The sequence below is a fragment of the Oryx dammah genome, unplaced genomic scaffold (assembly GCF_014754425.2).
Source record: "Oryx dammah isolate SB20612 unplaced genomic scaffold, SCBI_Odam_1.1 HiC_scaffold_17, whole genome shotgun sequence".
Lineage (NCBI taxonomy): Eukaryota > Metazoa > Chordata > Mammalia > Artiodactyla > Bovidae > Oryx > Oryx dammah.
This window is the reverse complement of record NW_024070201.1, coordinates 28,460,654-28,473,817: the sequence shown is the minus strand read 5'-3', so window position 1 is coordinate 28,473,817 and position 13,164 is coordinate 28,460,654. Positions and strand designations below refer to the sequence as shown.

Genomic DNA, 13,164 nt, shown 5'->3' with positions numbered 1-13,164 from the left:
ATATTTAGAATGTATCAGCAGTTATGCTTTCCCATTCTTATCCTGTAAAATACATAAATTTCAATATGCCTGAATCGCTTTACTAGCTCCTTCCACTACTCACTCTTTAAGCAAGTCTTTGGCATAAGCCTTGTATGTGTGTGGCTACATCAACAAATCTCACCGAAAGAATATTATCTAAAAATATGGCCAAACAAGTGTCAGAACCACAAGGGCAGGTTATAGTTACTGCTAGAGAACTGGGAAACAAAAGAGCAATTTTCATACTCTCCTTTGTAATATTTACAGTCTTAGGACATCCAGTAAAAGGAGATGTGATGTAAGATGCTGGGACGGGGACTAGGTGCATAGTACACGCAAAATGATAAGCATCAGCTGCTTTGGGGAAAAAATAGTTTCACACAAAAAACTTAAAATCCAAAAACCTTAACCCAATATTACAGGACTCTTACCACTCTTGAGAAGAGCCTTAGGGTCTCCAGATCTTCTAATATGTTGCTGTTTTTGGTAGTGATCAGTACCATGTATAATTTCTCCATAGGCTGGTAAACATATCTGACACTCTCTGTTTCCACAAATGTATGTTGTTTTCCAGTGTTCATGAGCTTTGGAAAAGCTGCTAACAAGCCCTCAATCCGAGTTCGAGTCATCTCTACAAACTGTCGAGAAACAATAGCTTTTCCTGCTTTTGTACAGACCGCTGCTGCCAACAGCACCTGCAAGGAACATGTAAATAAGTACTAATCATTTTTTTAACATGTGTTTTCTCAACATCCTCAGATCTGTAGAATGCCACACTTAGTTATTTAGTGATATAACTACTACTAGAATGCTGACTTTCAGACTCTATTTCATTGCTCTTTTAATTATACTATGTCATTCAAAGGATAAAGGTGAAGTAGAGGAAAATTAAGCTATTACTCCTGTTTTTCAATAACACACCTAGAGAAAAACTTAGTAAAGAAATAATTTTTTCTAAGTCTATACACATTATTAATGGGTCCCCTGTGACTCAAAACTGGGTTGCTCTCTGCTTTGGCAGACCCATAAATAGCTTAAACTTATTCAAGGAAAAACAGAAATTTCTACGGAGGTCTGATCAGGCAGGCTGAATAGTTAGTTATACAAGGCCCCAAAACTTTCCTTTCGTTTTTACCTAAAATATGGAACAAATCTAGTGAGTCTAAATTTATCTTCTGCTCTTAGATTAACCCACACTAACTTACCTCCAGACACACTAAATCTGTAAAATAAAAAACTAAGTGGCTCAACGTTTCACACAGGTTTTGACAGTGGGCAATGATCAAGACCAATAGCCTTAAAGAAGATATGACCAAATGTCATTAGCAGAGTAGTAAGAAAATTAAGTATGGTGTTAATAGTCTCTTCATTGTAGGAACCCAGAAGTTTATAAGGACAAATAACAGAAAGACTATTTACACATATTGGAAGCCTCAATACTAGGATACGACTTCTGAAATATTAACATTCTATTGGTCAGGTTCCTCAGTTTTACAGAAATCTTTCCTCTACAGGTGAGCAGCTGGAAAAAAAACAAGTTAGTCAATTTGAGTAGATATTCTTTTAGTTTCAAAACATCAATATAGTTTTACAGTGATTACAGGAGAACATAATGTCCTTATCCATCAAGAATAGGTCATCAGGGTATTTGGGAGATAATTACCGTCACACTTATGTCCAAGCAGCTAGGTAAAAACAATTTATAGTGATAAAGTGTTTGATCTGTATCTTGCACAAATAACTTTCCTCTACCAAACAGATCTTTATTTTTACTGATTGATTTACTTCCCATGAACACTGTGCAAATTTTCTCACATGAAATCTCAAGAATAAATCCTATCAACAACTGCAAGTTTAGAAAGAAACACATTTGAGAGAGTAATACAATTTTATGCTCCTGAGTCTACCAATTCTATGTTGAAACTTACCTTAATTATGCTGGCATAAACTTACGTAGAATAGAATTCAAAAGTTTTTTTTTTTTTTTTTAAAGTAGTTCTACTTCATAAATACATTCAGTAAGGATCTTGCTTTGTAAATTATATCCTTTTACAACTATGTGTGCTCAGTTGCTCAGTTGTGCCTGACTCTTTGCAACCCCAGGAACTGCAGTCCGCCAGGCTCCTCTGTCCATGGGAATTCTCTAGGCAAGAATACTGGAGTGTCTCCCACATTGCAGGCAGATTCTTTACTCTCTGAGCCACCAGAGAAGCCCAAGAATACTGGAGCGGGTAGCCTATTCCTTCTCCAGGGGATCTTCCCCACCCAGGAATCGAACCAGGGTTTTCTGCATTACAGGTGGATTCTTTACCAGTTGAGATACCAGGGAAGCCCCTAAAATAGCCTCTGTATGTCAAAAATATATTTTTGTATTTTACAGATATATTTTTATATCTTATATTTAAAAATATAAGATATTTTAGATATATGGAAAAGTATAGAGTATAAAAATTACAGTTGATTACTTTAAAAGTGGTAAATAAGCTTGCTTAAAAGTGCCAGAACAGTCATCTTTCCCCAAAATACTTATAATTTTTTAAAATAAATAAATAGTTTTGAACTTAAGAAATGTATCATTCACCATCACAACCACTTGGGAGGTTGCTGTTACCACCCAGGCAAGAGGCAAGAAAATATACTGAGGGGAGTAAAAGATCCCCAAGAAAGAATAAAAATGCAATAAGGTTATGACCTATTCTTTTCAAAAGAAATCTTCCACTCCATGTCTTTATTATTTTGTTGCTGTTGTTGCTATAGAATTATTTTTAAATTCAGCTTTATTGAGGCAGAATTAACATCATATAAAGTTCTAAGGTATTTTAAGGGTATATGGTGATTTCATGTCTTTATTTTTTCTTCCAGTTTAACTGAAATATAATTGACATACAGCACTGAAAGTTTAAGGTGTATAGCATAATGATCTGACTTAATATACATCACAAGTTTGGCGAACATCCATCATCTCATATAGGTACAACATTAAAGAAATATAAAAAAGGGAATTCCCTCATGGTCCAGTGGTTAGAACTCTGCACTTTCACTATGAAGTACCCAAGTTCGATCCGTACTCGGGGAACTAAGATCCTGTAAGCAGCCTGGCATGGCTGAAAAGAAATAGAAAAAAAACTTTTTTCCCTTGTGATATTATTCTTTTAACAACTTTCATATATATATGATACAGCACTTTAGTTATATTGATCATATTGTACACCACATGTCCAGTACTTACTTAGCTTATAACTGGAAGTTCGCACTTTTTTGACTACCTTCATCCAATCTCCCTTCCCCTCCAGTCCCTGTCACTGGTGACCACAAATCTGATCTCTTTTCTATGAGTTTATTTTTTTAACAATAAGATTAAATTTATTTATTTTTAATTAGAGGATAATTGCTTTATAATACTGTATCGGCTATTTTTAAAGTATAACTGACCTACAACATTATGTTGGTTTTTGGTATACAACATAGTTGTTCCGTATTTCTATACATTTTAAAACATTCACCATGATAACCTAGTCACCATCTGTTACCATACAAAAATATTACATAATTATAGACTATATTCCCTACATTGTCCCCATTCATGTCTTTAATAGTGTGAAATAAAGAAAGATTTCTTCAAAAAAGGGCAAGGACTCCTATAATTCTTGGTACATACATGTGCTTAGTCGTTCAGTTATGTCCGACTCTTTGCAACCCCATGGACTGTAGCCCACCAGGCTCCTCTGTCCACAGGGATTCTCCAGGCAAGAATACTGGAGTGGGTTGCCATGTCCTCCTCAGGGGATCTTCCTGACCCAGGGATCAAACCCAGCTCTCCCGCATTGCAGGCAGATTCTTTACCATCTGAGCCACCAGGGAAGCCCAAGAATACTGAAGTGGGTAGCCTATCCCTTCTCCAGGGGATCTTCCTGACCCAGGAATTGAACTGGGGTCTCCTGCACTGTAGGCGGATTCTTCACCAGCTGAGCTACCAGGGAAGCCTTGGTATACACATAGTAATACCTTAATCTTGAAGGAGAAGAAATTGACCTAAAATTATCATCAGGCAAGAGACTTAGACTTGTTTAGAAGAATAAAACCAAATGTACTCAAAAATTTGCTTTCACATTAATTTTTATCATATGAGGTTCATGTTTCAACCATCTGCATATTTCTGGCAGAAAAAGAAAAAAGAAAAGGTAGTTGCTGCTTTAGTTTATGAGTGATAAGCAGGTATGTCTTTGTATGTGTCATATTTGACACATATATCCAAATAAAGTAAGATTTCTGTCCCAATAGGAGCCCTCATAAAAGAGCTATGTCACATAAAAATTTGTACACATGTTCATAGCAGCATCATTCAAGATACCTAATACATAATAAAAAGTGAAAACTGGGAATTCCCTAGCAGTCCAGTGGTTAGGATTTGGCACTTTCACTGCCATGACCCATGTTCAATCCCTGGTCAGGGAACTAAGATCCTGGAAGTCACAAGGCAGGGCCAAAAAAACTAAAAATCTGTGTATTTAAATAAGTAAATAAACAGTGAAAACCCAAATATCCACCAACCTATGACTGGATAAACAGAATGTGGTACATCCATACAATGGCATATTATTTAGCTATAAAAAGGAATGAAGAATATGCTATAGTATGGATGAACTTTGAAAATATTACACTAAATGAAAGAAACCAGATACAAAAGGCAACATCTCACATGATTCCATTTACATGAAACATCCAGAATAAACAAATTCAGAGAGAGAAAGTAGATGAGTGGTTACCAGGGGCTGGGAAAGGGGAAATAGAAAGTGAAAGTGAAGTCGCTCAGTCGTGTCCGACTCTTTGCAACCTCATAGACTGCAGCCTACCAGGCTCCTCTGTCCATGGGATTTTCCAGGCAATAGCACCGGAGTGGATTGCCATTTCCTTCTCCAGGGGATCTTCCCAACCCAGGGCTCGAACCCAGGTCTCCAACATTGTAGACAGACGCTTTACTGTCTGAGCCACCAGGGAAGTCCATGAATAAAAAAGGAATGGAGGGCAAACCCATAGCTTAAAAGAGACTTAAGAGACATGTCAACCAATCACAATGTATAATCTTATTTGAATCCTGATTCAAACAACTGTTTAAAAAAATTATAAGACAACTGGGAAAATATGAACAGTGAATGAACAGTTAATGACATTAAGAAACTATTGATAAATTCAAGGTATGATATATCCATTAAAAGTATTTTTTATATAAATTTATTTATTTTAATTGGAGGCTAATTACTTGTTGAAAGTATTTTTTAGACAAGGAATATTTATTTTAAAAAAAGTATAGATTCAAATTCTTCTATAGTCTTTCATATTAAAGATTTTCTCTCAATCACTTTATGCTGAACATCTAAATGAATTGTGTAGGGGAGATTTTATCCTCAGTCTCAGACTGTGCTAGTTTTACATGTGCTAATAAAACACCATCTGATTTATAAATTATCCAGAGGATTAGAACTCACAATTTCATGTGTTGGATGTCAGTAATGATTTTTTTTTCTTTTTCTCTACTATGTGGTTTTCAGGATCTTAAAATAGTTTGCCAACCAGGGACTGAACCTGGGCTCTTGGCAGTGAAAGCCCAGAGTCCCAGCCACTGGACTGCTAGGGAACTCCCAATAAATATTTCTTTTAAAATCAATTGCTCTACTGTAATACAAATGGGTTTTTATGACTCATAATACAGTTTCCAAAAGTATCAATATGACATATGGATTCAAAAAGTGCTAAATATTAAAAACTGTATGTGAAAGTTCTAGGAAACCATAATTCAAAAAGCACACCTAGTGACGATGATGCCTGTGAGGAATTTGGATAAATTGTTTCATGAACATAAGAACAGAAAAAAAATGAATTATTTTTCAATTTAAAAATCAACAGTATATTTAAGTAAATTATTAAATACTTTAAGAACATATGTAAATTTTTAAATATTTTAAATAATATTTGTACTACAGTCTTAAAAGTTTATATACTCCAAAAAGGTTTCCTTAATATTCTCATCAGGAAAATGAAGAATTTCCTTATATTTGAGATGATCTCACATTGGTTTTTTCTTTTCCCAAAGACTATGTGAATTAGAAATAGTGTTCTAAATTTGCAAAGAATCAAGTTAACATACCAGGAAAGTTAAATGACTTGAAGTGAGAAGATCTGGATCCTAGTTTTTGTTTTATTTACTATCTGTCTGATTTAAGTTATGTTTCAACCTCTCAGCCTCAGTTTCCTCCCTTAGAAAATGGAGCACCATCTGACAATCGCACAAGTTATTATGAGGACCAAATGAGTATAATAAAACTGTAAGCCAAAGCACTTATACCACAACATTTATATACAACTTATACCACATATACTCACAATGTAAAGCAGCATCATTATTAATAATAAACTTGCCAAGAAATGCAGCTTATTAAAATAAAATCTTTGTCATTTCAAAGCAATGGATTTTTACCTTTATGGATTTGGCAATATTTTAACAGATTAAAAATGGACACACACTCCCTAAAAAAAATTTTACATTTAATGTCAGAAAATTCATAGATCCTCTAGAGTAGTAATTCTCAAATGATCCATAGAGAAATCACTTTATGCAGTGAGAAATATTACTAATAAATGGGAGCACATTATAAATTTAATACTTACAAAGGCCCTCCTCACCAAAAAAAGGCTGAGAATCACAGTCCTAGGAAGTATGATTCCCCAACCTGAGAATTTTACAATGTTTTGACGAATAAAATAAGCCACAGTAAGCACAGCACAGTTTAAACACTTGAAGTCAAAAATCTAGCCAGAGAAAGGATTGCTCAGACCAAACCTTCAGACCCATATATATATGCTGTTTAACTACAAAGCCCATATTTAATATATCTAATAACAGTAACTCTATTAGAAACAATTTTATAGGCTTCAGGGTACTTCTCAGGCAGCCAGAATTCAAAACACCTCCATACCATATGGATAAGAGTTTAGGTAAAAATTAACATCAAGGCAACGTTAAAGGGAAAAAGAAATTAAAGACAACCTGTGACCAGAAAGGTGTATGCTATGGAGGTGGGCAATCCATTCACTTTGCTTTATCAACTGGGCATGGTCAAAGGCTAACTATAGGTACTGGCAATCTCCATTTTGGCTGTATTACTCCAAGAATTAACTAAATAATTATTTATTGGGTACCTACTATACATACTAGATGCTCTCTGGGAATACAGTGAGGAAATTAGTAGGACTGGCAGTCTTAAGAAATCTAGTAAGATCTCAAAAGTTCTTATCTCAAGAAAAATAAATTATTTTCTAACTATGTATAGTGATATTAAAGACTTATTTTGATGATTATTTCACAATATATACAAATATCAAATTATTATGTTGTAAACATGAAAGTAATATGCTGTATGTCAATTACACCTTGGAAAAAAAGGCAGCAGCAGCCTAGCAGGGATAAGACACAAACTAGGCAGAATGTGTAAAGTAATGCACTATGGGAATTCAGAGGAAGAAGAGATTACTTCTAGCTCACAAGATCATGAAGATTTGATGGAAGAAACACTACTTAAATTATGCTTTGATCAATCAGGAAATTTGAGTATGTAAAGATGAAGGAACCATAGGCTAAAATAGTAGGTCCTCTCTTTTGAGTCATTCCATTATTCAGACGCAAGCAAATAAGGCTCCCAAAGTAGGACCGAAGTGCCCAAGACTAAGTATGACTCTCAACTTCAAAACACCCAAGATATCACAATCACAGTTCCCACAAAGTTGACACAGATTTCTATTCATGATTATTCATGTTAACGCAGCAGTTAATAACTTGGTTGGGAGGTATGGTCAACAAGATAAATTTAACCTATTCTAAATCAACATTTGTCTTCTTAAATGCCTTGAAATAATTTTCTCTTCATACCAATGTTTACCAATTATTAAAATACAGTATACACTAAAAGGTAGGTTAATTTTTCCTACTATAATTTGACCTGATTTTCTTTGGGAAACAGTGGATAAGTATAATTCTCTATACAGTTATTTTACTTTTTTTTTTTTTACATTTTTGGAAAAGAGCATTTAGACCTAAAACAAACTTTCAAGAGTCCTTGCATTTTTTTTTTAAATATTTATTTGCCTGTGCCAGGTCTTAGCTGACAAGGGATTTTTTTTAAATTTTCCTTACAGCATGAGAGATCTTAGTTTCAACATGGGGGTTCTAGTTCCCAGACTAGGGATTGAACCCCGGCCCCCTGCATCTGGAGCACACAGTTTTAGCTCTGGGCCCAGAGTTATGGATCTCCTCAGGATTGTTTTAAAAAACAAAGTTCCCCAATAGGTTAAACTTTGTTAGACAGCTTTTCTCTTAATATACTTAAAATACTTTGAATATATTATCATTTGTTTTTGGATTAAATAACAACACTCCCCTATCCAAGTTCCTTGAGTAAAGAAAGCTGGAGAATTAGATTTCTGTTCTGCCTCTACCACTAATTATATTACATTAGATGTCACTTAATAGCTTCTTGAAATACACCTAAAATAGAGGTTGAAGTGAAGTGAAGTGTCCAACTTTTTGCGACCCCATGGACTGTAGCCTGTAAGGCTTCTCTGTCCACGAAATTCTCCAGGCCAGAATGCTGGAGTGGGTAGCCATTCCTTTCTCCAGGAATCGAAAACCCAAACTCTTCCCAAACCCAGGGATCGAATCCAGGTCTCTGCATTGCAGGTGGATTCTTTGCCTTCTGAGCCACCAGGGAAGCCCAAAATAGAGGTTAGTTTATGTAAAAGTGCTTTTGCATCTCTATGATACTGTAACTCTAAGCATTTGAAACTATAGCAACAGAAAATTTGCAATGCTTCCATTTCACACCCACTGCTCCAGTGATAACTACTTTGGAACCATGTTTTGCATTAATATTAAGCTGCTGAAAGGCAAACTGCCTAACCAAAACAAATCATATGTATGTTTATAGTATATGTGTGTCAGACAGCTGCCATATCATCCCTTCATCTCCACTAGCCATAGAGGTCCAAAATTAACAGGAAAAATACAAACAATTCGCTAAAGAAAAAAGTCAAAGACTTCCTTGAACCTCTAAATGCTTCAGTGTTCTTCACTTCCACAATTAGTCAGTAACTCTGTTCTTTGTAATTCACTGTAATGATGATCTCTATATAATTCATGATCATATTACGGCTAGTTTCTGCAACTGTCATAGAGGATCATTTTGTCTTTCTTGCTTGCATGAAGTGATTACAGATAATATCAAATCGGGGAGATTACAATAGAGCACCAAACAAAACCAAAACTAGAAGTTACTCAGTGAGAGTTTTAAGCTCATCACCAAGTTCCTGTTTTAAAACAAAAAACTTGTAGTAGAGTATAAAAATAAAAGGACATTGTTCTCAGTTTCTGCAGTGTACTTCCTATTTGGAGAATAAACAAGATGGCAAATCAACAGAAACTCAAGAAATTATTTTCATCCTTTGCTCTCCTCTGAAACAACAATCAAAAAGATACATAAAGAATACAACAGGTGTGCAGCTGTTGTATTGCATATGAAAAAGAAAAAAATACCCCCTAGTTGGGAATTAGTTATTACTGTGTAGGATTTCAGTGCCCCCTGTCCCAGCCTCCATCTCAGCCACAGAAACCCAAATCTAGCTTTCTAATAACTAATGATTCTTGGGAACTGAACATACTGTGATCACTGATATTTAATGAGATCACTACAATAAATTTACTCACTCCCCATAGTTAGTAAATAAGAAAAGAATAGCACTCTGTAGATAAGCAAAGACTTCACAGATTAGGGCTACAATGAGACTTAATATCAAGTTCATTCAAATATAAATTTATCAAGGAAGAAACTGACTATAATGATACCTGACAAATGTTAAGAAAATAAGACATGTTCTCATTAATTTGATGAAAACTAGAAAAAAGATTAAAAAAAAAGATTTTTTTTGTACTTGATTTTATAACAAAGTCATCATAATTCATTGTTTTTTCCATTTGTTCATTTTATTTCTCTACTAGGACTTTGCAGTGTAGGACATTTTGCACCAAGTTCAGTCACTAAAGCTAAAGGAAATTTACTATTCAAAAACCAACATTTACATACTGATATCTACAATTCATTTTAAAGTGCATTAAATATATATATATATATTTATTTATTTGGCTGTATGAGCTCTTAATTGCAGCATATGGGATCTAGTTCCCTGACCAAGGATCAAACCTGGGCCCCCTGCATTGGGAGCATGGAGTCTTAGCCACTGGACCACCAGTGAAGCCCCTAAAATGCATTAAAAAAAAAGATGACCACAGGATGGGTGAATAATTAGATGTGTGATAAAGCAAAAATAGTGAAATGTTAATTACAGACTAGCTGGTGATTACATGGGTGTTCACTGTAAAGCTCTCAACTTTCTTACATGTTTGAAAATTTTATTATAAATCAACTTTTAGAACTCTGGATACAGCTTTTAGAGTCAAGAAATCTTTGCAAAATGTTACCCTACTTGGACATTTCTTTGTCCAGGGATCTCTTTGTAAAGGAACGGAACCCATAAATATTACACAGAAAAATACTTAATAATGCCTTAAGACTCAACAGAGCAGAATGTACTGAAATAAGTTGTTCTCCAGAGTACACAAATCTGTAGGTATCTGGATCACGTCAAGCTCCAAATAATTCAGAACTATAGGCATATTTAAATGTGACACAACTGTATGTATATGCAGTGTCCAAATAACATGCAAAATTTATGTTTTTATGTTTACCATGTAACACCTAGGGCCCTATGGGCCCTCTGGTTATTGATGAATTAAAAATACTAGGGAAAAAAATAGCACGACGTTCCCAAGAACTTTTCAACAAACAAGGTTTTTGTTAAGATTATGTACATTTGGTTTATATAATAAAGCCTTTAATTTTGCTTTTAATGTTATAATATACTCTGAAATGCACTACATGTACATCCAAGATGTAAAAAGAAAGTAGTTTTAAAATCACTACCCTAATACTAAGCCTCCTAGTGGAAATGAAGAAAGAAGTTTTTGGAAATTTTATGTCCAACATAAAAGTTTTATGAGACAAACCTGCTTGATGCAATTTATATGCCTGAAGCTGAAGAAAACTGTTCAGCGATTTAAAGCCCAAGCCTGAATCTCCTCACCAACCAAGTTTTCATCTAAAAAGGTTGTGAACAGAACTTAGTATAACTGGCACCAAATTATATTGTCATCTATGAAGTGTGTAGGAAGATGTTTTAAATCAAATTATTAATATAGTGACAAAAAGAGAAATAAGAAAAGTACATTCTTCAAAGATTAAAGGGCATGAAGTGCACTTTAAAAATTACTAGCTTGTTTGGAACCAAAAAACTTCTCCTACTTCATAAATATTCACAAATCGTAGTGATGAAGCCAGATGTAGTGGAGTGAGCACTATGTTTTGTTTCATCTCTCACAACATTAATTTTAACCTTCTCTACTACAGATGAGATGGGAGAAGAAAATGGCAACCCGTTCCAGCATTCTTGCCTGGACAGAGGAACCTGGTAGTCCATGTGATCGCAAAAGAGTCAACTTAGCCACTAAACCACCACCACCACAGATGAGAACACGAAGATAATTCAACTGAAGGCAAGTAACAGGTCCCAAAGAATAAATCCCTTCTCACTCCTGTGAGACATCTGATTACGATATGCCACATCCACACTTCACCTGAACTATAAGCTCCTTGAAGACAGAAAACCTGTGTTCTCCATAACTGGCTCGCATCCTCCCAATGCTCTATACACAGAGTATACCCAATCACACCAACAAATGGACACACCTAAGATCTACAGAAGCGGGTAGCGGGTTTCTGGGTTAGCTGGGTCCTACAATTAGTGCCATATCACTGTCAGAAGTTACTCCTTCCCATTCTGTGCCTCCCTATCCACTTTCCTCTATTTCTCCTTTGCGAACAAATTAAAGAAAAAGTCCTCAACACTAATGATTTAGATTTCAAACATCCACGGCCTACGGAACACCGGGGATGAGAGGTGAGTTGATTACAGAACGAAGTGAATCCCTGACAGAAGCCCAGCTTGGGGCGCCGAGGCACCCACTGAACCTGCTGGACACGAGAGGCCAGGTCCGCAGCGTGGGGTCCAAGACCCATCTCTAAGAGGTAGGTTCTTGCAGAGCAAAAACCCCGGGCCCGCTTTAGGGCCCGGATCCCAGCAGAGGTGGGTGCCTAGCTGATGGCGGGGGAGGGGTGGGGGCGCGACCCTAGAGGGACTGCAGTCAGGTCCCTCGGATCTCCTGGGGAGTCGATCACAGGGTGAAGAAGCCCCCAGAGCCCCGAGGAAGTGTTAGGCTCCCGGCCCTTGGGGCGGGGCTCCTCCAGCCCCAGCACAGGCCGGTAGCAGGGAGAACGGTCGAGCAAGGCCGGACGCGGGAGTTGAGCCCGGCTCGAGTCTTACCATGGTGACGGCGGTGGTGGGGCGCACCCGCGCGCTCCGGCTCCACTGCGGCTAGGGCTGGGGTCGGGGGAAGGGGAGGACCGGCCGCTCCGGACCTGCTACCCCCCTGACAGGAGCGCCGCCGACTCGCCTCTTACCAAGATGGCGTCCTCGAGCCACGTCTCCAACCGGAAACGGCGCGGGTCAAAGGGCGGGGGGCGGGGCGCCGTGAGGTGGAGAGGCTGTGGGCGCCGGCTTGCAACGCAGATTGTGCTAGGGAGGCCTGGGGGCTCGACCTCCAACGTGGAACCGTAGGCTTCTCTCCCTTCCGTGTTCGTCAGCGCTTTTGGTTAACTTGCGACATCTCCTGCAGTTCATAAAGCTCTCAAAGAGACCGTATCATTTGATATACACGATAACTGGTGTTCATAAGGGACTAGTAGCCAGAATATACAAAGAACTTTTAAAATTCAACAATGGAAAGACGACTAATCCGATTTTTAAATGGCTAAAATAGCCATTTCTCTAAAAAAGGTATATAAATGACCGGTAGGCACGTAAAAAGATGCTCAACATCTTTAATCTTTAGAGAACCCCACTTCACATCCGTTAGGATGGTTGTAATAATAAGTGTTGATGAGAATGTGGGAAAATTAAACCCTTATACACTGCTGGTGGAAG

At 36.9% G+C, this 13,164-nt stretch overlaps 1 protein-coding gene across 1 annotated transcript in view; it reads right to left on the bottom strand.

Moving 5' to 3' along the window:
* ARCN1 (archain 1) overlaps positions 1-12,683 on the bottom strand; it is a 29,473-nt gene extending 16,790 nt beyond the window's left edge. The window contains exons 1-2 of the mRNA XM_040258170.1: positions 12,505-12,683; positions 453-716 (exon numbers count right to left, since the gene is read on the bottom strand). Coding sequence (XP_040114104.1) covers positions 453-716; positions 12,505-12,507 — 267 coding nt within the window. The 5' untranslated portion in view covers positions 12,508-12,683. The remainder of the gene's footprint in view (positions 1-452; positions 717-12,504) is intronic.
* Positions 12,684-13,164: the final 481 nt, after the last annotated feature.